Source organism: Gorilla gorilla, chromosome X (assembly GCF_029281585.2).
Source record: "Gorilla gorilla gorilla isolate KB3781 chromosome X, NHGRI_mGorGor1-v2.1_pri, whole genome shotgun sequence".
Taxonomy (NCBI): domain Eukaryota; kingdom Metazoa; phylum Chordata; class Mammalia; order Primates; family Hominidae; genus Gorilla; species Gorilla gorilla.
The window spans coordinates 89664786-89689745 of NC_073247.2; the positions used below are offsets into that span (position 1 = coordinate 89664786).

Here is a 24960-nt window from a genome sequence, read left to right on the forward strand (position 1 = left end):
TTTTTTTTTGAGGCGAAGTCTTGTTTTGCCGCCCAGCCTGGAGTGCAGTGGTGCAATCTCGGCTCACTGCAACCTCCACCTCCCAAGGTTCTTCAAGTGATTCTTCAAGTGGTTCTTCAAGTGGTTCTTCAAGTGATTCTCCTGCCTCAGCCTCCCGAGTAGCTGGGATTACAGGCACCCCCCACCACGCCCAGCTAATTTTTGTATTTTTGGTAGAGACGGGTTTCCCTGCATTGGCTAGGCTGGCCTCAAACTGTGACCTCAAGTGATCCGCACACCTCAGCCTCCCAAAGTGCTGGGATTACAGGTGTGAGCCACCGCGCCCAGACAATAAGTACCATTTTGACTTCCTGCCCAAAGATTTAGCACCCAGAGCTGTACTGTGAATTTGTTTCCTTTGAGACCTTAGGTTTGAAAAGTCTCTTTGCTATCTAACATTCAGAGGAAAAGTTGAGTGCTGTTACCCCAAAGAGGGATACTTTTGTTTGTGCTGAGTGTGGTTGGTCAGCTTTTAAAACAGAAATAGAATTTACTAAAGGAAGTGTTTTCTCATCTGCAGCATGCAAATAGCATAGGGTACTTTGACTTCTCTTTTGTATAGTATTTTATGCATAGTTTTCTTATGCCTTTTATAAATAAAAGATAGGCTAAAGCAGTTAGAAAGTATAGCAAACCATCCAGTGACAAAGTGATTTTTTTTTTGAGACAGTGTCACTCTGTCACCCAGGCTGGAGTGCAGTGGCACGACTTTGGCTCACTGCAGCCTTGACCTTCAGGCTCAGGCAATCCTCCCACCTCAGCCTCTTGAGCAGCTGGGACTACAGGAGTGTGTCACCATGCCTGGGTAATTTTTGTATTTTTTGTAGAGACAGGGTTCCACCATGTTGCCCAGACTGGTCTGGAATTCCTGAGCTCAAGCTATCTGCCCAACCACCTTGGCATCCCAAAGTGCTAGGATTACAGGCGTGTGCCACCTGGCCTGAGGAAGTGATTTTTGCTTTTAAAATGAGAACAATTTCTGATTGGCTATGTTGGTAAATTGACATTTTGTGGAGGGGGGGGGGTTGGGTGCGGGGGAACCAGGTCTTGTTTAAGATGTACCAGATACAACGTATTTAAAGGGCAAGAATCCTTTACGTTGGTACTTTATCAAAAAAAGTATAGTAGTACCTAGAGCAATACCACCCAAGAATGGTCTGTGATGATGGAAATACTGTGTATCCGCCCTGTCTGGTAGGGCTAACCACATTGGCCAATGAACACTTGAAATGTGGCTAGTGCAACCGAGGAACTGAATTTTTAATCTTATTTAATAGTTTTTTTTGTTTTAAAAAATAATCATCTAGTAAAATAGACATTTTTTGGGTATATAGTTCTATGAAATTTTTTTTTAGTTTTGTGAATGTTAACACATGTATAGATTTGTTTAACACCAACACAACCAGGACATAGCGCAGCCCTGTTACCCCTAAAAAACTCCCTCTTGCTACCATTTTCCCTACCTCTAACCCCTGGAAACCACTGTTCTGTTCTCCATCTTCCCCTTTAGTTGGAAAGTTTAAATTATTTACAGTCATTTTCTTAACCCTAAAATCACCTCAGGGGAGGGAAATTAAAGTTTAAAAGAGGCCTTCTTTAAAAACACAAGGACACAAAAGCCTTCATTTGACGGTGGCTACTGTTATATTGCATCTCTTTCAATAGTATATGTCTCAACTATACGTGGTTTGACTATTCTGCATTTTTTTCATGGAAAATGTTATATAGTATTATCCAAAACCAAATATAATTTATTTCCCCACTTCTGTTTTGGATCATTTATGCTAGTGATTTCCTCCATCCCTAAGAACCAGCTAGCCAACTAGAATTATCAGAGTCTTAGAAACTTTCCATGCCATGGGTACATTTCACATTTTCACCCAAATACACAGTCATCAATTATCAAGCTAAAGGAAGAAATAAAAATATGTTCATTAAAATAAGTGAAAGATTTAACTGTTGTAGACAATTTAAGGAGAGATTTTCTACGCTGAATTACTTTTAATTATAATTTTGAGTTTTTATTTTATAGAGCAAAGCTTTTCACTAGAAATTAATAACACCTATATTTAACTGCTTTTTGAATATTAATATCCTACGGCCATCTCAAAAATCAATAGGTCCAGCACTGAATTTATCATCTCTCCTTTCCCTCCACTTTAACCTCTTAATTTCCTCCTGATTTCCTCCTCTCTTTCTGATATCGGTTAATGACGCCACCATCTATCTATCCACTGGCCCAAGCCAGATACCTTTAAGTCATCCTAGTCGTCTCCTTTACCCTATACATCTTGTTAGGAGGCCCTACCCTCCTGAATGTATCTTGGAACTGCCTCTTTTATCTTTGCCCCCAATATTCATGTCTTAATTCAGACCCTCTATTGCACTACTTTTGCAATTGCAGTAGCCTGCTAGCTGATAGTCCTCCCTCCTGTATCACTCCACCCTACTACACTACCATCTTCCACACTGCCTCCAGAATGATCCTTCTCTAAAATGAAAATCTAATCACATAATTCTCTGCTTAACTTTTCCATGGCTTCCTATTACCTATAGGATAAATCACAACCATTATTGGCATATAGAACCCCATAATAGAGCAGTTGCCTAATTTTCAAGCCTCTTATCTTTCTCTACTTTTTTGTTTCCATTCGTCTGGAATTCTCTGCCTCATATATCCTTGCTGATTCCTGTTTGTCCTTTAACATTCAGGTATTATCTCTCCTAAGAATACTTTTCTGACCCATATTCCCAGGGATGAATGGGTATCCCTTTTCGGTATTCTCTGTCCTATTGTTCCTGTGACATGTTCAGCTTTGTATCCTGAGAATCCCAGTTTCTGACGCACATAATAAGTGCTCAATAAATATTAGTTGCTCAATGTTTAATTTTATATAATTCACTGCTGTTATGAAGAACTTTCCTATTTACTCGTATGATCCTTATAATAGCCCTGGAAGATAATAGGGCATATTTTCTCATTTTTCAGATGGTAGAACTAATGGGTGTGGTTAGCTAATAAGTGGAGAATTGATGCTGGAACTTAAATCTTCTGACTCCCAACCCAGTATTTGTGTGTGTGTGTGTGTGTGTGTGTATCTTCATCATGAATCTTTGTAAGATGTCAGCCAAAGAGATGCAATCATGACAGTAGTTAAATTATATGCAGTAACTAAGCTTCAAGAATATAATCATTGTTTTATAATCTAATTGGGCAAAACAATAAAGATGTTCTTATTTTGAACAAAATTAATAGTATGCTCTAGTGACTTAGGGGGATATAGGAGTATATGCTATAAAATCCTATGAATACTGCCTTCACTCATAAACCGGCAGGTTTATACTTTTTCTTGCCAACAAAGTTATCCTAATTGAACATTATTTTTATTTTTTTAAATTGATATATAATAGTTATACATATTTTTAGGAAATTGAACATTTTAAAAGATTAAACTTCATATTACCTTTTATTTTTCTGTAGCTGATCCTGTTTCATGTATAACCTTTTCAGTTGGTAGAGTGTGAAGTGTTGGAGTAATTTATGAAAGGAATGGAAGGAAAGAGTAGTTTGTACTCTGTTGTGAAATTCTAGGGTGTGTTTGTCAATATACATGTTTCAAATGCCTGATAGGTACCACAGTCACGTATGTCTGCATATATAACTTTACCATTCTTGTAGGTACACAAGACATTTTATGTTTCTTTCTAACAAGAAGAGTAAAAATGAAAACTAATAGGGAAACTCCATTAGATTGAGTTGTCTCACTCTTCTTGAATGTGGCGTGATGATTATTATTTTAAATCCTGTGTGATAGAATTTAATTAAACTGACTTTTGGAATTTCCTTCCAAAAGGTATCACTGGAAGAAAAAAATGCAACTATTATTTATGACCCTAAACTACAGACTCCAAAGACCCTACAGGAAGCTATTGATGACATGGGCTTTGATGCTGTTCTCCATAATCCTGACCCTCTCCCTGTTTTAACTGACACCTTGTTTCTGACTGTTACGGCGTCACTGACTTTGCCGTGGGACCATATCCAAAGCACATTGCTCAAGACCAAGGGTGTGACAGACATTAAAATTTACCCTCAGAAAAGAACTGTAGCAGTGACAATAATCCCTTCTATAGTGAATGCCAATCAGATAAAAGAGCTGGTTCCAGAACTCAGTTTAGATACTGGGACACTGGAGAAAAAGTCAGGAGCTTGTGAAGATCATAGTATGGCTCAAGCTGGTGAAGTCGTGCTGAAGATGAAAGTGGAAGGGATGACCTGCCATTCATGTACTAGCACTATTGAAGGAAAAATTGGGAAACTGCAAGGTGTTCAGCGAATTAAAGGTAATGTGTCTGGTGTTGATTGTTTTGTAAGGCTTAGGTGTCTGTTTTGATCTTTTAACTTTTTGCTTTCTTCTTAAGCATGAGTTTTGAATCCATAAGACTAGAGTGCTTGCTGTATCATTGAGGTACAGCATATTCCCAGGATTAAAAGTTAATGATTATAATTAAAGGTTACATAAACCTTGAACTGAAGAAAAGGCAGCTGGGTTGGCAATTAATGGAATTCAGGGTTCTTAACACAACATGACTAGGGTACTCTTTACCTCTAATATATTTTACTCAGGCATGGAGAAACTTGGAGACCATAGCTACAGTGGTCATATCTCTTACTTGTTTCTAGTCTATGCCAGTAACATTTTCTGAAAAGAAAAAAATTAAGAAAATATGATGACAAGAATGAGAGAGAAACAATTATTTGTGGCTATTGATTTAGAAAACAGAATGTTTTCTGAAGTAGCCCAGGAATAACTGAATTAATTATATTTCTTTTTTATTAACTAGTCTCCCTGGACAATCAAGAAGCTACTATTGTTTATCAACCTCATCTTATCTCAGTAGAGGAAATGAAAAAGCAGATTGAAGCTATGGGCTTTCCAGCATTTGTCAAAAAGCAGCCCAAGTACCTCAAATTGGGAGCTATTGATGTAGAACGTCTAAAGAACACACCAGTTAAATCCTCAGAAGGGTCACAGCAAAGGAGTCCATCATATACCAATGATTCAACAGCCACTTTCATCATTGATGGCATGCATTGTAAATCATGTGTGTCAAATATTGAAAGTACTTTATCTGCACTCCAATATGTAAGCAGCATAGTAGTTTCTTTAGAGAATAGGTCTGCCATTGTGAAGTATAATGCAAGCTCAGTCACTCCAGAATCCCTGAGAAAAGCAATAGAGGCTGTATCACCGGGGCTATATAGAGTTAGTATCACAAGTGAAGTTGAGAGTACCTCAAACTCTCCCTCCAGCTCATCTCTTCAGAAGATTCCTTTGAATGTAGTTAGCCAGCCTCTGACACAAGAAACTGTGATAAACATTGATGGCATGACTTGTAATTCCTGTGTGCAGTCTATTGAGGGTGTCATATCAAAAAAGCCAGGTGTAAAATCCATACGAGTCTCCCTTGCAAATAGCAATGGGACTGTTGAGTATGATCCTCTACTAACCTCTCCAGAAACCTTGAGAGGAGCAATAGAAGACATGGGATTTGATGCTACCTTGTCAGGTAATTATCATTTTTTCTTTGATTACCCTAATGTTCTTTTACTTCCATTTTGCTGCTTCTGTTGGCATTTATCAATGAGAAATGATTCATAGACACTGTATTTCCACTTTTGCAAATATGTCCTATGGAGGTAGCCAGCAGTATATACAAAGATGCATAAGGATGTTTGTATAATTGCTTATGATATTTAAAAACTGGAAACAATAACTCATGGTACAACAATAAATAACTCATGATGAAATGCTATGAAGTCATAAAACATTATGGTATTAAAGATAATTAATGCCACAGGAAGGTGTCTGAGATATTTTGTTAAATGAAAAAAAGCTGAAAAGCTATATATACAATGCGATCAAAATTTTATAAAGAAATGTATCTGAATTTACGCCATGTATATATTGTTTATGTATATGAATAAGATTCCTGGTAGGACATGAACCAAAATTTTAACAGTGATTATCTTTGGGTGGTAGGATAAATGTGATTTTTGTTTCCATTGTGTTTCCTGGTTTTATAAGTTGTTTTTACAATAAGAATGTATGTATGTAGCTATGTATTTATATAATGGGGGAAGCCAGTGCTCTTTTAAAAACAAAAGTAGTTGAAATAAATAATAGGATTTTAACTATAATTTTATATTTAGGCATTCAAATTAAACTGACTCCAGAGCTGTCCCAAAGTTTTCGTATTTCCTGACAGCTCTTACCTTTGAACTGAAACAAAAAATGTATATTCAATGGAATTTAATTATGTGAAATTGTTCTTTTGAACCAGAATTGAACCTGGCCTTGAATTAAACTGGAAAATGCCCAAATGAAATTTTTTGCTTGAAATAACAATTGAAACGTTTTACAACCAATTTCTGGACAATATAATTAATCTTTGCTATCCTGATTAGAATGAAAGATATCAAATAGTAGTATTCCCTTTTTAGGCTCACTAAATCTGAGTAAAAAATTTTACTAAACACATGTCTAAATTGTTATGGTAGATTAATGTCAGCGAGAGAGGACTTAGAGACATACCATTATTAATTTTTAGTTCTTAATTTTTCTGTTGATGACAAATGGTAGAAATTATAGAATTCTCACTTTTTAAAATTGACACATAGTTCACATACCATAAAATTTGCCCATTTAAGGTACACAACCCAGTGGTTGTTAGTATACTTACAGAGTTTTCCAGCCATCATCACTATATAATTTTAGAACTTTTTATCACTCCCAAAAGAAATCACATATCCATTAGCAGTCATTGCCCATTTCTCCTTCCCCTCCCCAAGCTCCTGATAACAACTGTTCTACTTTCTGTCTCTGAATTTGACTATTCTAGGGACATCATTTAAGTGGAATCATACAACATTTGTCCTTTTGTGCCTGAATTATTTTATTAAGCATAATGTTTTCAAGGTCCATCCATGTTGTAGTATGTATTAGAACATCATTCCTTTTTATTGCTGAATATTATTCCATTGTATGGATATATCACATTTTTGTTTTTTCATTCACCAGTTGATGGGAATTTGGATTGTCTCCACTCTCTTGCCTATTATGTATAACACTGCTATGAACAATTTGAGTTCAAATTTTTGTATGAACATATGTTTTTATTTCTCCTGGGTATATATCTAGGAGTGGAATTGCTGGGTCACATGGCAGCTAAACTTTTTGAGGGACTGCCAGACTGTTTTTCAAAGTAGCTGTTCCATTTTACATTACCATCTCAAATTCTCACTCTAATGTAGAAAATCTCAATTTTTTGAGATTTTTAAATTAGAATCTGGCCTGGTACGGTAGCTCACAACTGTAATCCTAGCACTTTTGGAGGCTGAGGCAGGCAGACCACTTGACCCCAGAAGTTCGAGACCAGCCTTGGTAACATGATGAAACCCTGTCCCTACAAAAAATACAAAACATCAGCTGGGCATGGTGACACACACCTGTAGTCCCAGCTACTCAGGAGGCTAAGGTGGGAGGATTGCTTAAGCCCGGAAGTCAAGGCTGCAGTGAGCCGTGATCGTGTCACTGTACTCCAGCCTGGGTGACAGAACAAGACCCTGTCTTTAAAAAAATAGATTTTGGATTAGAATCTAATCTAAAAAATTAGATTCTTTTTTTTTTTTTTTGAGACGGAATCTTGTTCTGTCACCCAGGCTAGAGTGCAGTGGCATGATCTCAGCTCACTGCAACCTTGGCCTCCCAGGTTCAGACAATTCTCCTGCCTCAGCCTCCTGAGTAGCTGGGATTACAGGCGCCTGACACCATGCCTGGCTAATTTTTGTATTTTTAGTAGAGATGGGGTTTCACCATTTTGGTCAGGCTGGTCTTGAACTCCTGACCTCGTGATCCACCGGCCTCTGCTTCCCAAAGTGTTGGGATTACAAGCGTGAGCCACCATGCCTGGCCTTTAGATTCTTTTGCTCTAAAAAAGAGATACATAGTTCTCTATTAGAGAATTCATACAGAACACTAAAATGTTAAAGAGACTCTAGTATCAAAAGTCTGAACAAAGTGTAGGAAATCCATAATTGCTGAAGGAAATAATTATGAAACCAGAAGAAAAATTTAAGTTGGAAATAAGTGCAGTTATATCAGGGAGCCATAAAAATGACTAAAATTAGTTTCAGCGAAATTTCATTTTACCTATCACCACTTAATTTTTTTTTTCTTTTTGAGATGGAGTCTTGCTCTGTCACCCAGGCTGAAGTGCAATGGCATGATCTCGGCTCACTGCAACCTCTGTGCCCCGGGTTCAAGCGATTCTCCTGCCTCAGCCTCCTGAGTAGCTGGGATTACAGGTGCGCACCACCATGCCCAGTTAATTTTTTTGTATTTTTAGTAGAGACAGGGTTTCACCATGTTGGTCACGCTGGTCTGGAACTCCTGACCTCAGGTGATCTGCCCACCTCGGCCTCCCAGAATGCTGGGATTACAGGCGTGAGCCACTGCACCTGGCCCACTTACATTTTTTTAAATTTTTGAAAATGACAGTGTTTGAAATTATATTGATTCACATTTCACTACTTCATAATGTTGGATTATTTCTCAGAGCTTCTATTAAATTAAAATACTTTGATATGCATAATGGATTATGTTGTCAATAATTAGCACCACATAAATTAGTTATATCAGTATCACCAAAACAAGTTACTTACATTATAATATTCCTATGCCTCTTACATATAGGAACACAATTATAATCATCTTACATCACATATGGTATAAAACTGAAATATTTTTCATGTTCAAATGTGGTATCTGTCATTACAGTAAGCAAGGGCATCATAAACTTTCAGATTGGATTCAAAAACAGAATTTTTTCTATTCACTTGGGTTTATATTTTTGCAACTCACATTTTTGCAAGTGTGGTTCACAGACCAGCAGCACCTAGGATCTTGTTAGAAATCAGACTCTGGCCCACTGCAGACCCAGTAAATCAAATTCTACATTTTAATTTTAATGAGCTCTCCAGGTAATCCATTTGCACATTAAAGTTTGAGAACACTGATCTACATAATGTGATGCATTGACCTTTAAATTCTAAATTAAATCTACATTAACTTTGTTTACATAAACAAGTCCAGAAATTTGATTGAAGGCAATAATATCAGTCATAACAACATTTCGATCAACAATGGACCACATAGACAATGGTGGTCCCGTAAGATTATAATGGAGCATATATAGAAACCTCATATAAGGCATTTGATATTGGCATAGCAGATCAAGTAGGAGAAATGATTGATATTCATTAATGGTGCTAGGACATTTGGTGTTCCATCTGAAAAAATATATATAAATACAAATATAAAGAGCATCTAGTTTTGTGTAAGTACACTCTATGATGTTCACACAATGATGAAATTGCCTAAAGCATTTTTCAGAACATATTTCCATCGTTTAAGTGACTCATGACTGTATAATATTAAATATTATAATTTAAAATAGCTAGCATTTTTTTAGGAGAAAAGCCATATAAGTTTATTTGATCATAGTTTTATATGACATGGGAGCCTTCAGAATGAAGACCCAAAGATACAGGAGAAACTGCCCATTTTTGTGCTTAGATTTAACACAATATGGATAGCTAAAATAGCTAGCATTTTATTATTATTATTATTATTGGAGACAGAGTTGCACTCTGTTGCCCAGGCTGGAGTGCAATGGCGCAATCTTGGCTCACTGTAACCTCTGCCTCCCGGGTTCAAGCAATTCTGCATCCCGGGTTCAAGCAATTCTCCTGCATCAGCCTCCTGAGTTGCTAGGATTACAGGCGCATGCCACCATGCCCGGCTAATTTTTGTATTTTTAGTAGAGACAGGGTTTCGCCTTGTTGGCCAGGCTGGTCTTGAACTCCTGACCTCAGGTGATCTGCCTGCATCGGCCTTCCAAAATGCTAGGATTACAGGTGTGAGCCACCGTGCCCAGCCAAAAAAGCTAGCATTTTATGAGGGTTTATATAACAAATGTGAGCAGAGTAAAAGCAACTTTTCAATTACCTTAGGTGATCAAACTAGTAAATGGAATTCAAGAGTACTTGATCAGTCTCTGGCACCATGTATAGCATCTACCTAGTCCTTAGGAACTATGACTGCAGCAAGTTCAGTAACTTGTTTTTTTATTTTTATTTTTTGAGACACAATCTCGCTCTGTTGCCCAGGCCGGAGTGCAGTGGCACGATCACAGCTCACTGCAGCCTTAATTTCCGGGGCTTAAGCGATCTTCCCACCTCAGCCTCCTGAGTGGCTGGGACTATAGGCGTGTACCACCACACCCGGCTAATTTTTTTCTATTTTTTGTAGAGATGGAGTCTCAGTTTGTTGCCTAGGCTGGTCTCAAACTCCTGTGCTCAAGCACCCCACCCACCTTGGCCTCCCAAAGTGCTGGGATTACATGTTTGAGCCACCATGCCTGGCCTCAGTAACTTTTAACAATGTCTTTTACCTCAACCTACTATTGTTAAGGGCCCCGGGAATCAATTATTCAACAAATGATTATCAGGAGCCAGTTATATGCCCTGCATCTGTTAGGGCTTATAACATACATACTAATGGCCATGATGAGTAGGTAAAAAACCTTGGCATAGTGAATGGCACCATAAAAGAATTGATAGAGCTTAACTACAGTGACCCATATTGTCGGGACATGAAGTGACTGCATTCTGTGATTCTGCTAGAGATTAGAGTTTAAGATTTCACCAGAATTGTAACTACCCATTTTTTAAGTGTAAGGGTCAGCGCTGATCCAGGTCTCAGAGCCTACCTCTGCCACCCATTCTCAGACAGAAGGATTGACACATTTTGCCTTTGTATCATACTAGTCCTAGGTGAGCTATAAATCTTAAAAGAGGTAGTGAGAAGCCAGACGCAGTGGCTTACGCCTGTAATCCCACGACTTTGGGAGGCCGAGGCAGGTGGATCACCTGAGGTCAGGAGTTCGAGACCAGCCTGGCCAACATGGTGAAACCCCGTCTCTACTAAAAATACAAAAATTAGCCGGGCGTGGTGGTGGGCGCTTGTAATCCCAGCTACTCGGAAGGCTGAGGCAGGAGAAACGCTTGAACGTGGGAGGCGAAGGTTGCAGTGAGCCGAGATTGCGCCACTGCACTGCAGCTGGGTGACAAGAGCGAGACTCCATCTCAAAAAAAAAAAAAAAAAAAAGAGGTAGTGAGAAAAATGGGAGATGCCTTTTATCCTGACTATCTGTATTATCATTTCCTTAAAGTAAAAAGGCATGATATATGAAGTAATCACTAACCAATTAAAGCAATCTAAATACTTGATTAAATTCCTTCCTTTTTGTGACTTTTTATTTTTGTTTGTTTGTTTGTTTTGCGAAGGAGTCTTGCTCTGTTGCCCAGGCTGGAGTGCAGTGGCACAATCTTGGCTCACTGCAACCTCCGCCTCCCGGGTTCAAGCGATTCTCCTGTCTCAGCCTCCCAAGTAGCTGGGATAACAGGCTCAAGCCACCATGCCTGGCTAATTTTTGTATTTTTTTTAGTAGAGACGGGGTTTCACCATGTTGGCCAGGCTGGTCTCCATCTCCTGACCTTGTGATCCACCCGCCTCGGCCTGCCCAAGTGCTGGGATTACAGGCGTGAGCCACCGCGCCCGGCCGTGACTTTTTATTTTTAACTAATTTCAAGCTTACAAAAAAACTGCAAGAAATAGTAGAGAATTCCTGTTTACCAATTTCATGCAGGTTCCACAGTTAATATTTTACATCGTTTATCATTCTCTCTTAATAGATAGATATACATTTATATATATATATACACACACACATACATTTTTTTCTGAACTATTTGAGAGTAAGCTGCAGACATGATGTTTATGATTATTTTAAAGCCATTTTTAGATTATTTATGTATTCTTCACACTACACCAGAGGCTGAACTTCACATCGGTTTTGAGTATCAGATTGGAAATTCTTTCTTGAAATATTTGGAATCATTTGTAATTGTTGCCTCAAGTGCAGGAAAATCAACTTTCCTTTGAATTTATTTAAAAGTTTAAGTAGTGTTGTTACAGCCTGTAGAAAAATTAAAATTAAAATTAAAAATTAAAATTCATTGTGACCTTTTAACACCCTTACTGTCTCTGTGGAGGATGAAGAAGGCTTTGCACTTTTGCTTGCCAGACTCACAGAGCTAAAGGATACAATTTTATGGATCTTTGTTTAGAGGTCATGCTAAGGTAGCTAAAAGGGACTACCTCTTATGACTTATTTTAATATAATACTGTATTTCCAGAGTGTGAAAATTACAGATGGTATTCCAGGTTACCTCTGGTACCTAAAATAACGAAATTGCTCTGGAACAACAGGTAAAGTGATGAACAGAAAAAGCTTTTTTTTCATTGTCCAAGTTCAAAATTAAGTCTCAATAGTAATTATGAGAGAATGAAGGAACCTTCCGGTTGGATTAAAATGATGGTTTTATTCAAAACCAAAGCGATTTTTTTTTTGGCTACTCAGCCTCCTTTTTGTTTTTCTTTGATTTTTAAAAAAGCATAACAGCAGTACTATTTGGTAAATTTCACAGTCTGTGTTCTAAATAATGTTCTCACAATCTGAATCAGTATCTTTCTGAAGTGATTCAATTAAGACCAGAGACAGGCTAATTAAGGAACACTTTACTATTCAAAGTGTCCTTTGCTGGAATCATCCAAAATCCAAACCTCAGTGTTATGTGGTGTTCCCATGTGACAGACTTGTACACGTACCTCCTGGATCTAAAATAAAAGTTGAAATTATTTTTTTAAAGTGTCCTTTGCTATACTGAGACCTAGACTGGCAGCACTGCCATCAACTCAGAGCTTGGTGGAAATGCAGAATCTGAGACTCCACCTTAGATGTATTGAGTCAGAACCTGCATTTTAACAAGCTCCCCCAGGTGATTGTGTATGCATTCAGATTTAAGAGGCATTAATATACTTATTTGAGAAGTCTACATTATTCTGTAGGGAAACGGTCAGGCTTTTGTTAAAGTTTCTTCCAAACTTGCTCATCTTCAACATCCTGAAAACCAGCTCTTCTGTGCAGGGGTTCCTTTGTCTGCTAGCTAAATAGACATGAGCTGGTATTTTGTCCAAGGACAAGAATGAACAAATTAGATAGGCTAGTGGAAATTTGCTCTTTTCTTCCTTTTCTCTACAGGGGAGGAGAAAATCTTTAGCTTTTTTTTTTCAGGTGCAGGGATGTGTTAGAATAATTTCTCCTTTCTTGGGAGGTAACTAATACTGCAGTGGATAAACTAAAACAAAATAGCAGAATTTCAGAGACTTCAGGGGAGCTTCTGGGATGATATGAGCTTCCACAGTCCATAAAGATTCTCTGAATACTCCATTGTGCAAAATAGACTTTTTGCTGACTTATTCCTTGCCTCTTCTTCCACTGTCCACAGACATATTAAAATTTAAAAATATTATATATGTATGTTAAAAATTCCAACAATACAGAAGTATAGATAGAGGAAATTTATTCATCTGTCTGTCATTCTATTCCTGCCTTAACCCTATTCCCCAGAAGTAGCCACTGTTAATAGTTTGGTATGTAACCCCCCCAGCTTTCTTATGCATGTTCTCATCTATGCATACACTAAAATTAAAAAAAAAATAATCACACTGCAATGCTGTTTTGCAAATTGCTTTTTGTTCCACTTAATATACTGTGAATTGCTTTGATGCCAGTATGCCAATCATCAACATGATGGTAAAATTTCATTATAAAAATAAGAACTATCCATTAACAAACTGCTCTGTCTCTCAGATTGGGAGTAGAGATAATGGTTAGAAGAAAAAAAGTTTTGTTTATTCAGGTAGCTCAGATTTTCCTGGGAATTGGGATGGGAAGTATTGAAATTGGAAGTCACTGCAGAGGAAAGTGTAGAGATAACTTAATGCTAACGGATAGTAGGAACTTGCTCGTTTTAAAGGAATAGATTGTCAGTGCCTGGAGGTATGGATTGTGATGCGAGGCAAGGATGCAGTTGAATGATCAATACTGCAAATGAAAAGAATCTTTCCCTTTCTACCAGACACGAATGAGCCGTTGGTAGTAATAGCTCAGCCTTCATCGGAAATGCCGCTTTTGACTTCAACTAATGAATTTTATACTAAAGGGATGACACCAGTTCAAGACAAGGAGGAAGGAAAGACTTCATCTAAGTGTTACATACAGGTCACTGGCATGACTTGCGCTTCCTGTGTAGCAAACATTGAACGGAATTTAAGGCGGGAAGAAGGTGAGACACTCTTGAAGCTTGTTATTTTATGTGCTAGTTTGGGAGCTCCATCTTTTTTGTTCTCTTACATGTTTTGTAACTATGTTTAGGATTCTTGGTAAGGCCTCATAAAGATTTTCAGTAATGTGTGGGACAACCCCGATATCCTGGAAGCCTTAGTGTTTTGTTGCCTTAGATAAAGTTCCTCTCTTGTTTACCTCATGATCACATTTGTATATCTATGAAATTCGTTAAAAAAATAGCAGAAAGAAATACACGAGATTACTATTTTTTATAGATCAATCATGGTTGTGTTGGATTTTAAGGAACATAATTTTTTTTTTTTTTGAGACTGAGTCTTGCTCTGTCGCCCAGGCTGGAGTGGAGTGGCGCGATCTCGGCTCACTGCAACCACTGCCTCCTGAGTTCAAGCGATCCTTCTGCCTCAGCCTCCCAAGTAGATGGGACTACAGGCGTGCACCACCACGCCCAGCTAATTTTTGTATTTTTAGTAGAGATGGGGTTTCACCATGTTGGCCAGGCTGATCTCAAACTCCTGGCATCAGGTGATCCACCCACCTTGGCCTCCCAAAGTGCCAGGATTACAGGCGTGAGCCACCACACATGGCCCATAAATTTTCTTCTAAAGCTATGCCTAAAACTGACAAATAGAATATTTAAGAATTTCATTATTATTATACCCAGACCAAGCACCAGACCAAAAACAAGTTTGTTTAGAATTATATTGTTCTCTTTGCTTGTGGTAAAAATGTTCACAAGTTACTTAATATTGTATACAAGTGTTAATTTTAGGTTACAAAATCTTAGAAAATGTATACCACAGTTTTTTAAATTCAGTCACACTCAGATGTTTTAGCTTATTAATTTCCACTCATATTTATAGACTTCCCAGTATAGCACAGTAGATTTGTTAACCATAAAGATATGTGATGATGGCCAGGCATGGTGACTCACACCTGTAATCCCAGCACTTTGGGAGGCCGAGGTGGGCGGATCGCCTGAGGTCAGGAGTTCAAGACCAGCCGGGCCAACATGGTGAAACCCCATCTCTACTAAAAATACAAAAATTAGCCAGGTGTAGTGGCGCATGCCTGGAGTCCCAGCTACTTGGGAGGCTGAGGCAGGGGAATCTCTTGAACCTGAGAGGCGGAGGTTGCAGTGAGCTGAGATCGTGCCAGCCACTGCACTCCAGCCTGTGCAACAGGGCAAGACTCCATCTCAAAAAAAAAAAAAAAAGATATGTGATGAGGTTTCATGAGATCAAAGTCATAGATTTGGTACTTTGGCTGCCCTAGCCCTAGGTGTCTTAATGATACATATGGTTAGTCACAGAGCTAAATAAAGAAGTATGGACTAGCATAAGCTTATCCCCACCACTGAGAAAATTACTCAAAATGTATGTAGTAATCACCTCACCTCATATATTAATATTAAGGGCAGAACATTATTATAATAAAATGTATGGTATACGGAGTCATCTTCAGTGCAATATTACCTTGTCTGCATTCTATGATTTCTGCTTCAGTTTAGCCTCCATTATTTCTAACTGGAATGCACTCAAGGCTAAAGCTTCTATTATTCTTTTTTAGATTAATTAAAAAAGAAAAGGAGGGAGGTTGCCAAGCAAATGAAAATGAAAAGAAGCATTCAAGGTTTCTATTTAATTTAAGAACCAACTATTTTGGGGCAATTCAGAAATAGCTTTCTTCATGAGACAAGCAATGCCTATGCCAGTTACAATTTTTTTTAAGTCTGTTAAGCTGATTCTTCCAATTACTTCCATATTATCCCCTTTACAACCTCTTAGCCCAGTTAGAAATAAGTTTAGCCTAGCTGGAGTCACTACATTCATTTTGTTTTTAACTAAGTAGCATTGGTCTTCTCTCAATTTAGTCTGCAACATACATATATATTTATATATATTTTATAATATATGTTATATATAAATATATAAATGTATATTAATATAATATATATAAATATATATGTAATTTATATTTTGAGACAAATCGCACTCTGTTGCCCAGGTTGGAGTGCAGTAGGACCATCTCAGCTCACTGCAGTGTCTACCTCCTGGGTTCAAGCGATTTTCCTGCCTTAGCCTCCCTAGTAGCTGGGACTACAGGTGTGTGCCACCATGCCTGGCTAATTTTTGTATTTTTAGTAGAGACAGAGTTTCACCATGTTGGCCAGGCTGGTCTTGAACTCCTGACCTCAAGTGATCCACCCACCTGAGCCTCCCAAAGTGCTAGGATTACAGGCATGGGCCACCACACCTGGCCCTGCATTATATTTTAAAAAAATGAACAGAAAGAGTTCTTATTATAGTTTGAAGAGTTTTTTTAAATTATCTGCAATTTACATAAGTATTGAACTTATGTTTTTGACATTTGAAAAATCAAATTTTCCCTTCTATTTCTGTTTGCCCATAGATTACATTCAGCTGAAGCAAAAAGATTTTTTCCTACTTTCTCTATACCTTTCCCATATTACTGACACTTTCCCATTAACTGATCACCTGAATTGTTTGATACCAACAAAGCCCAAAATGTAAGCATTTTATATAGAAAAATTAGATTATATTAGGTATTTTTTCTTTTTTTCACTGTGTATACGTTTATCTATTTTTTTAATTTTTAATTTTTGTGAGTATATAATAGGTATATATATTTATAGGTTACATGAGATGTTTTGATACAAACATGCAATGCATAATAATCACATCATGGAAAATGGGGTATCCATCTCTTCAAACATTTATCCTTTGTGTTATAAACAATTCAATTATATTCTGTTACTTTTAAATGTACAATTAGATTATGATTGACTATAGTCACACTGTTGTGCCATCAAATACTAGGTCCTATTCATTCTTTTTCTTTGTAACCATTAACCATCCCCACTTCCCCTTACAACCCCACTATCCTGTTTACTTATTTAAAGCTATTAAATTAATATTTAATCATTTTTTCTTTTTTTATCAAACCTCAGACTTGACCTATGGACTGTTGATCCCCATTCCCTGTCAGGTAGCCATCAAATGCCACAGAATCCTAGAAAGAGCTTCTATTTTTGCTATGTAGAATTAATTTTCTTCCTGGCAATGACAGCAATAGCTGGCCTAGAAAAGTGGAATGGTTGTTAAAAAAAAAAGGTTTGCACTAGTGAACAGCATGACTGCCATAAAATGAACTCCTTTTTTTGGTTAACAAGTTGCGTGGGACTTTTTTTCTAGGAATAAGAGCTTTTTAGATTACTGTGTGCCAGACACTAAAACCTGATAATTTAAATAAATGACTATTATTTGATAATATTATAATGTGTATGTTGGTATATTATTGGATTCTTTGCTACAAGTATGATTTCATAAGTGCATGAGTTCCTTTCTCTATTTTTTTTTTTTGAGACAGGATCCTACTCTGTCACACATGGTGCATTGCAGTGGCATGAACACTGCTTACTGCAGCCTCCACCTCCCAGGCTCAAGTGATCTTGCCACCTCAGCTTCCTGAGTAGCTGAGACCACAGGCATGCACCACCATGCCCAGCTAATTTTTGTATTTTTTTTTTTTTTTGTAGAGACGGGGTTTTGCCATATTGCCCAGGCTGGTGTCGAACTCCTGGACTCAAGCGATCCGCCCTCCTCGGCCTCCCGAAGTTCTGGGATTGCAGGCATGAGCCGTCATGCCCAGCCGAGTCCCTTTCTCTAGTACTCTGTCTTATTAATTTCTAAAAATGCTTTATATTTACAAGATACAGTCTCAAGCAATTTCAATTCATAGGCCTTATTTGCATCCAAGTCAAACAAAAAACTGTTGAACTAGTAAACAGTTGTAAGACAATTGTAAAAATGTGAATACTGCCTGGATATTTGATGATATTGAAGAATTATTTTAGGTGTGAAAATGGTATTATGATTTTTTAAAAAGAGTCTATTTTTTAGAGATACATATTTAAATATTTACACAGGAAATGATGTGATGTCTGGGACTTGCTTCAGCATAATCCAGGTAGAGAGCAGCGAGTGGAGGGTGTAGGAATGTATATGAAATAAGATTAGCCAAGTATTATGAAGCAAGGTGATAGGTACATCAAGTTTATTATGTTCTTATACACACACACACACACACACACACACACACACACACACACACACACACACATAATTGAAAATTTCCATAATAAAAAGTTTAAGAAAAATCAGGCTATGTTTTGGAATAGTTCTAATTGTTTGGGGTCAAGACTGGTATAAAAGTTAAATTTCTCCAGATTCAAATCCTTTCATACTTAAGAGAAATCCTTTCATGTTTGATAATACTAAAAAGTAATTATAACATTACTCTTTTTAAAAAGAATGTTATCTGTATTGTTTTTCTTATCAATGCTCTTAGGAATATATTCTATACTTGTGGCCCTGATGGCTGGCAAGGCAGAAGTAAGGTATAATCCTGCTGTTATACAACCCCCAATGATAGCAGAGTTCATCCGAGAACTTGGATTTGGAGCCACTGTGATAGAAAATGCTGATGAAGGAGATGGTGTTTTGGAACTTGTTGTAAGTAAGATTTTTTGTGTGATTAATAACATTTCCAGAAAAAAAACTTGGTAAGGTTCAGAGAAGAGTTGTGAAGATAATTAAAGGTGGGGAAAATATGATGAAAATTAAGGAAACTGGAAAATGGAAGGATAAGGTATGATCTAATGGTACTCTTCAAGCATGGAATTTAAAAAGATAATTGTCGTATCTCTATTAACCAAAAAAGAATTGGGTATGAATGAATAAATGAAAATTAACATTCAAAATATAGTATGATTCCTATCTAGTAGCATGTAATTGAATAAATTCCAGTGCATTAAAGACTCAAATTTTATAAAGTCATAAAACCTGTGTAAGGCATATTGATTTAAAGTGATCACTTTCTCCAACCCAGCAAATCAGCTGCTAGGATTCTTTCCTGTGGAAATATGATCATATAGGGCTGGGCATGGTGGCTCACACCTGTAATCCCAGCACTTTGGGATGCTGAGGTGGGTGGATTACTTGAGGTCAGGAGTTCGAGACCAGCCCAGCCAACATGGTGAAACCCCATCTCTATGAAAAATACAAAAATTAGCCAGGTGTGATGGTGTGCTCCTGTAGTCCCAGCTACTTGGGAGGCTGAGGCATGAGAATCACTTAAACCCAGGCGGCGGAGGTTGCAGTGAGCTGAGATCACACCACTGCACTCCAGCCTGGGTGACAGAATGAGACTTTGTTTTTTTAAAAAAAGGAATGTGAACATTCATAAGATTATATTTATTATATAATTTTAAGAGCAAAAATTTAGAACCAAACTATATTAAATGTCCTTTAATAGGGAATGTTTAAATAAATTTTGTATAGACATATTATAGAATACAATACAGATGTTAAAAGAGTAAAATAGATCAATATTAACTGACAAGTAAAGATTTCCAGGACGTATTATTTACTTAAGCAAAACAAGTTGCAGTGTAATACTTATGGCATAATCTCATTTAGTAAAAAATGCAAAACTACATGTATGTGTACTTACATATGTATATAAACACCTAGAGAAAGGACTAGTATATACACATGATTAACAGTGTTTATCTCAGGAAGAGAGCGGGACTGAGGGAGAAGGTCAAAGAGAAACTTGCATCTTTTCAACATTGAAATTTTTACAGCTAGAATGTATTTAAATTTATTTGTATAACTTAAAAAATTAAAACAAAAAAATTAATCTGGTACCAAAATAAGTTCCAGTTTAAGCAAAAATTCGAATGTAGGCTGGGTGTGGTGGCTCACGCCTGTAATCTCAGCATTTTGGGAGGCCGAGGTGGGAGGATCACTTGAGCCCAGGAGTTCACGACCAGCCCAGGCAACAGGTGAAACCCCACCTCTACAAAAAGTAAAAATTTAGGCCAGTCATGGTGGCTCACGCCTGTAATCCCAGCACTTTGGGAGGCCAAGGTGCGTAGATCACCTGAGGTCAGGAGTTCAAGACCAGCCTGACCAACATGGTGAAACCCCGTGTCTACTAAAAATACAAAAATTAGCTGGGTGTGGTGGCATGCGCCTGTAATCCCAGCTACTCGGGAGGCTGAGGCATGAGAATTGTTTGAACCTGGGAGGCAGAGGTTGCACTGAGCCAAGATTGCACCACTGTACTCCAGCCTGGGCGACACAGTGAGATTCCATCTCAAAAAATAAAAAATAAAAATAAAAATAAAAAATTTAAAAAGTAAATATTTAGCCAGGTGTGGTGGCGTGCATCTGTAGTCCCAGCTACTCGGGAGGCTGAGGTGGGAGTATTGCTTGAGCCTGGGAGGTTGAGGCTGCAGTGAGCTGTGTTCATGCCACTGCATTCCAGCCTAGGTGACAGAGTGAGACCTTGCCTGCCTCCCAAAATTGAATGTAAATAATGAAACCATGAAATTACTAGAAGAAATATTTGGAGCATTTTTTTCAATATTATGAAACTTTCAGACATACACAAAAGTCAGAAGAATTGTACAGTAGATACCCTATATACACCAGCTAGATTCCACAATTAATACTTTACTATATTTGCTTTATCATACATCAATCCATCAATTCATCACTGAAATAATTTTAGACTCACAAGGAAGTAAAAAAAAGTACAGAAAATTTCCATGTAGCCTTCATCTAGCTTTTCCCAATGATAACATCTAATTCATTTATAAAACAATATTGGAGGCTGGGTGCGGTGGCTCATGCCTGTTATCCCAGCACTTTGGGAGGCCGAGGCAGGTGGATCACCTGAAGTCAACCACCCTCGCCAACATGGTGAAACCCCGTCTCTACTAAAAATACAAAAAATTTGCCGGGTGTGGTGACATGCTCCTGTAATCCCAGATACTCGGGAAGCTGAGGCAGGAGAATCGCTTGAACCCGGGAGGTGGAGGTTGCAGTGAGCCAAGATCACGCCATTGCACTCCAACCTGGGCAACAACAGTGAAACTCCGTCTCAAAAAAAAAAAAAAAAAAGAAAAAAAAGAAGAAAAAAACAATATTGGAGTAGGAAGCGTTTTTCTAAAATATGATACAAAACCAATAAAAGAAAAGATTAATAGATTGATGAATTCAGATACCTAAACATTTCTTCTTGGGAGGAAAACACCAAATGGAAAGTCAAAAGGCAATTAAAATAATTATAATTCATATCATAGATGAAGGTTAATTTTTTTCATATACGAAGAACTTTTATACATCAATAAGACAAGCGTCAGCACCCCAAAATTTCTTTTCTATGATAAAGGATATGAACTGACAGTTCACAGAAAAGCAAAAACAATACCTCTTAAACATGAAAAGATGTTCAACTTCATTCGTAATGAGTAAAGCAAATTAAAATGGCACTGAAATACCATTTTCACTTATTGGATTGGTAAAGTTAACAATTTTGTTAACACTATGTTTCTGATCTCTCATGTATTGCTGGTGGTGTGTACATTGATACAAGATGCCAACAGAGGAATTTGGCAATATCTGTCAAAGGTGAAATTGCACATAGCCTTTGCCTCAGAAGTTCCACTTGTAGGAATTTATCCAACAGACATGTTTGCATATGTATGAAATGACATGTATGCAAAGATGTTCATTATAGTATTGTTTACAATAGCAAAATATGAGGAAAAACTAAATTTCAGTCATTAGGGACTAAAATTATGATACATTCATATCATGGGATACTGAGTAGCTATTAAAAACAATGAAAAAGAATGAGTAGGCTTTTATATGTTTTTAAGGATTAAAAAATAATAGCTTTTTTGAAATACCATAAAACTCACCTTTTTAAAGTGTACAACCCAGTGGTTTTTAGTATATTCACAGACTTGTGCAACTATCACCACTATCTGATTTCAAAACATTTTCATCCCCATTAAAATAAAACTCATTAGTAGTCATTCTTTAGTCCTAATCTCTTACCTGTACTGGTTCTACTCTCTCTACCCTAGGCAACCACTAATCTACTTTGTATTTGTATAGATTTGCCTATTCTGGACATTTCATATAAATGGAATAATATAATATGTGGTCCTTTGTAACCGGCTTCTTTTATTTACCATAGTGTATTCATGGTTGATCCATGTTGTAGCATGTATCATTACTGCATTCCTTTTTATTGCCAAATAATATTCCAATGTATGAATATACTACATTTTGTTGATTTAGTCATCAGTTGATGGACAATTCGGTTGTTTCCACTTTATGAATATTGCTGCTATTATAAATAATGCTGCTATGAACATTCATATACAAGTTTTTGTGTGAACTTATGTTTTTAATTCCCTTGGGGATATACCTAGAAGTGGAATTACTAAGTCATCTAGTAACTCTATATTTAACCTTTTAAGGGACTGCCAGACTGTTTTCTAAAGCAGCTGTACCATTTCATATCCCCACCAACATTGTATTGACGTTCCAATTGTTCCATATGCATGTCAACACTTGCTATTACCTTTTTATTATAGCTATCCCAGTGGAAGTGAACTGGTATCTCATTTTGGTTTTGATTTGCATTTCCCTGATGACTAATGATGTTGAGTATCTTTTCTTGTGCTTATTGGCCTTTCATAAATGTTCTTTGGAGAAACAATTCGAATTTTTACCTTTTTTTTTTTTTTTGAGATGGAGTCTCGCTCTGTCGCCCAGTGCAGTGGCGCGATCTTGGCTCACTGCAAGCCCCGCCTCCCGGGTTCACACCATTCTCCTGCCTCAGCCTACCGAGTAGCTGGGACTACAGGCGCCTGCCACCATGCCCGGCTAATTTTTTGTATTTGTAGTAGAGATGGGGTTTCACTGTGTTAGCCAGGATGGTCTCGATCTCCTGACCTCGTGATCCGCCCACCTCGGCCTCCCAAAGTGCTGGGATTACAGGCGTGAGCCACCGCGCCCGACCATTTTTGCCCATTTTTAATTGGATTGTTTGTCTTTTTATTACTGAGTTGTAAAAATTCTTTATATATTCTAGATACAAGTCCTTTATCTGATATATGATTTTCAAATATTTTCTCCCATTCTGGTATTGCCTCTTCCTTGGCGGTGTTGTTTAGAGCACAGAAGTTTTCTGGGTACAGCATAGGTGCATGTGCCTGTATTTATGAGGTATATGAGACGTTTTGATACAGGCATGCAATGAGTAACAAACACATCATATAACATGGGGTATCCATCCCCTCAAGCATTTATCCTTTGTGTTACAGATAATCCATTTATACTCTTTTAGTTATTTTTAAATGTATGATTAAGTTATTATTGACTATAGTCATCCTGTTGTGCTATGAAATACTATGTCTTATTCATTCTATTTTTTGGACTCCATCTTGTTTTCTTGAATAAATGCTTCCTAGGTTGCTGCAAGCTTTTGTTTGATTTCCAGATTTCTGGAAAAAGATGGTTCTTACAATTTCTGCCAGTTTTCTCATTGCTTTTACAGAGGAGAGAATTTTAGAGGTCTTACTGCACCATTTGCACTGATATACCTTCAGCAGATATTCTTGAATAAATCCTTCTTAATTTGTGGTATGCCCTTTGGTCAATTTCCAGAGTATTTCAATGGCTGTTTTTTGATACTTTTGTCAGTTTTATCATTGCTTTTTGAGGAAACGATTTGCTGAGCTCCTCACGCAGTCATTCTAGAAGTCATGCCCATCCATTTTATAATTTAACGCCCAGCTAAACTATAACCCCACTCAAGATATAGGGAAAGATACATTTTTAGACGTACAAAGTCAAAACACTTTTGCCATCCATTAATTTCACTGAAAGCTATACTGGTGGTTATGTACTTCAGCAGGATGAAAAAAAAATCCAGCGGGAAGCAAGACTGGATGCAAGAAACAATAATAAATGTTAAATCCTCTATCACTGAGTAGTAGTGACAGGAATTTGGAGACTTTTAATGAGATCCTCTTCTATCTGGGACCATATATTTGTTCAATGTGGTATAAAAATGGTATCCTAATGATCATATCTAAAGCATACTAGTAGTGCAATTAAGATCTTGTGTGGCAATCCCATGATTTACTTACTTTTAGTAAAAAGTGGTAACTCGGGCTGGGCATGGTGGATCACTTGAGGTCAGGAATTCGAGACCAGCCTGGCCAACATGGTGAAACCCCCTGTCTCTACAAAAAAGACAAAAAATTAGCCAGGCATGGTAGAACATGCCTGTAACCCCAGCTACTTGAGAGGCTGAGGCAGAAGAATCACTTGAACCTGGAAGGCGGAGGTTGCAGTGAGCCGAGATCGTGCCACTGCATTCCAGCCTGGGCGACAGAGCGAGAGACTCTGTCTCAAAAAAAAAAAAAAAGTGATAACTCATGTTTAATGGTGGAAAAAGTATATTCCTGAAGAACAAATGCTTTGTCTTTAACAGGTGAGGGGAATGACGTGTGCCTCCTGCGTACATAAAATAGAGTCTAGTCTCACAAAACACAGAGGGATCCTATACTGCTCCGTGGCCCTGGCAACCAACAAAGCACATATTAAATATGACCCAGAAATTATTGGTCCTAGAGATATTATCCATACAATTGAAGTAAGTGCCAAGAATTTATGTTTCTGTGTTCTTACCTAT

General features: G+C 37.5%; 1 protein-coding gene across 4 annotated transcripts in view; it reads left to right on the forward strand.

Moving 5' to 3' along the window:
* Positions 1-24960, forward strand: part of ATP7A (ATPase copper transporting alpha) — a 138449-nt gene that overhangs the window by 72375 nt on the left and 41114 nt on the right. For 2 of the 4 annotated variants that reach the window (XM_055376065.2, XM_063703234.1), the window contains 5 exons: positions 3894-4383; positions 4885-5610; positions 14231-14353; positions 18745-18908; positions 24760-24921. In XM_055376065.2, the coding sequence (XP_055232040.1) occupies positions 3894-4383; positions 4885-5610; positions 14231-14353; positions 18745-18908; positions 24760-24921 (1665 nt within the window). Of the gene's footprint in view, positions 1-3893; positions 4384-4884; positions 5611-14146; positions 14354-18744; positions 18909-24759; positions 24922-24960 lie in introns of all 4 variants that reach the window. The other 2 variants (XM_055376064.2, XM_019019294.4) reach the window with 1 other exon arrangement.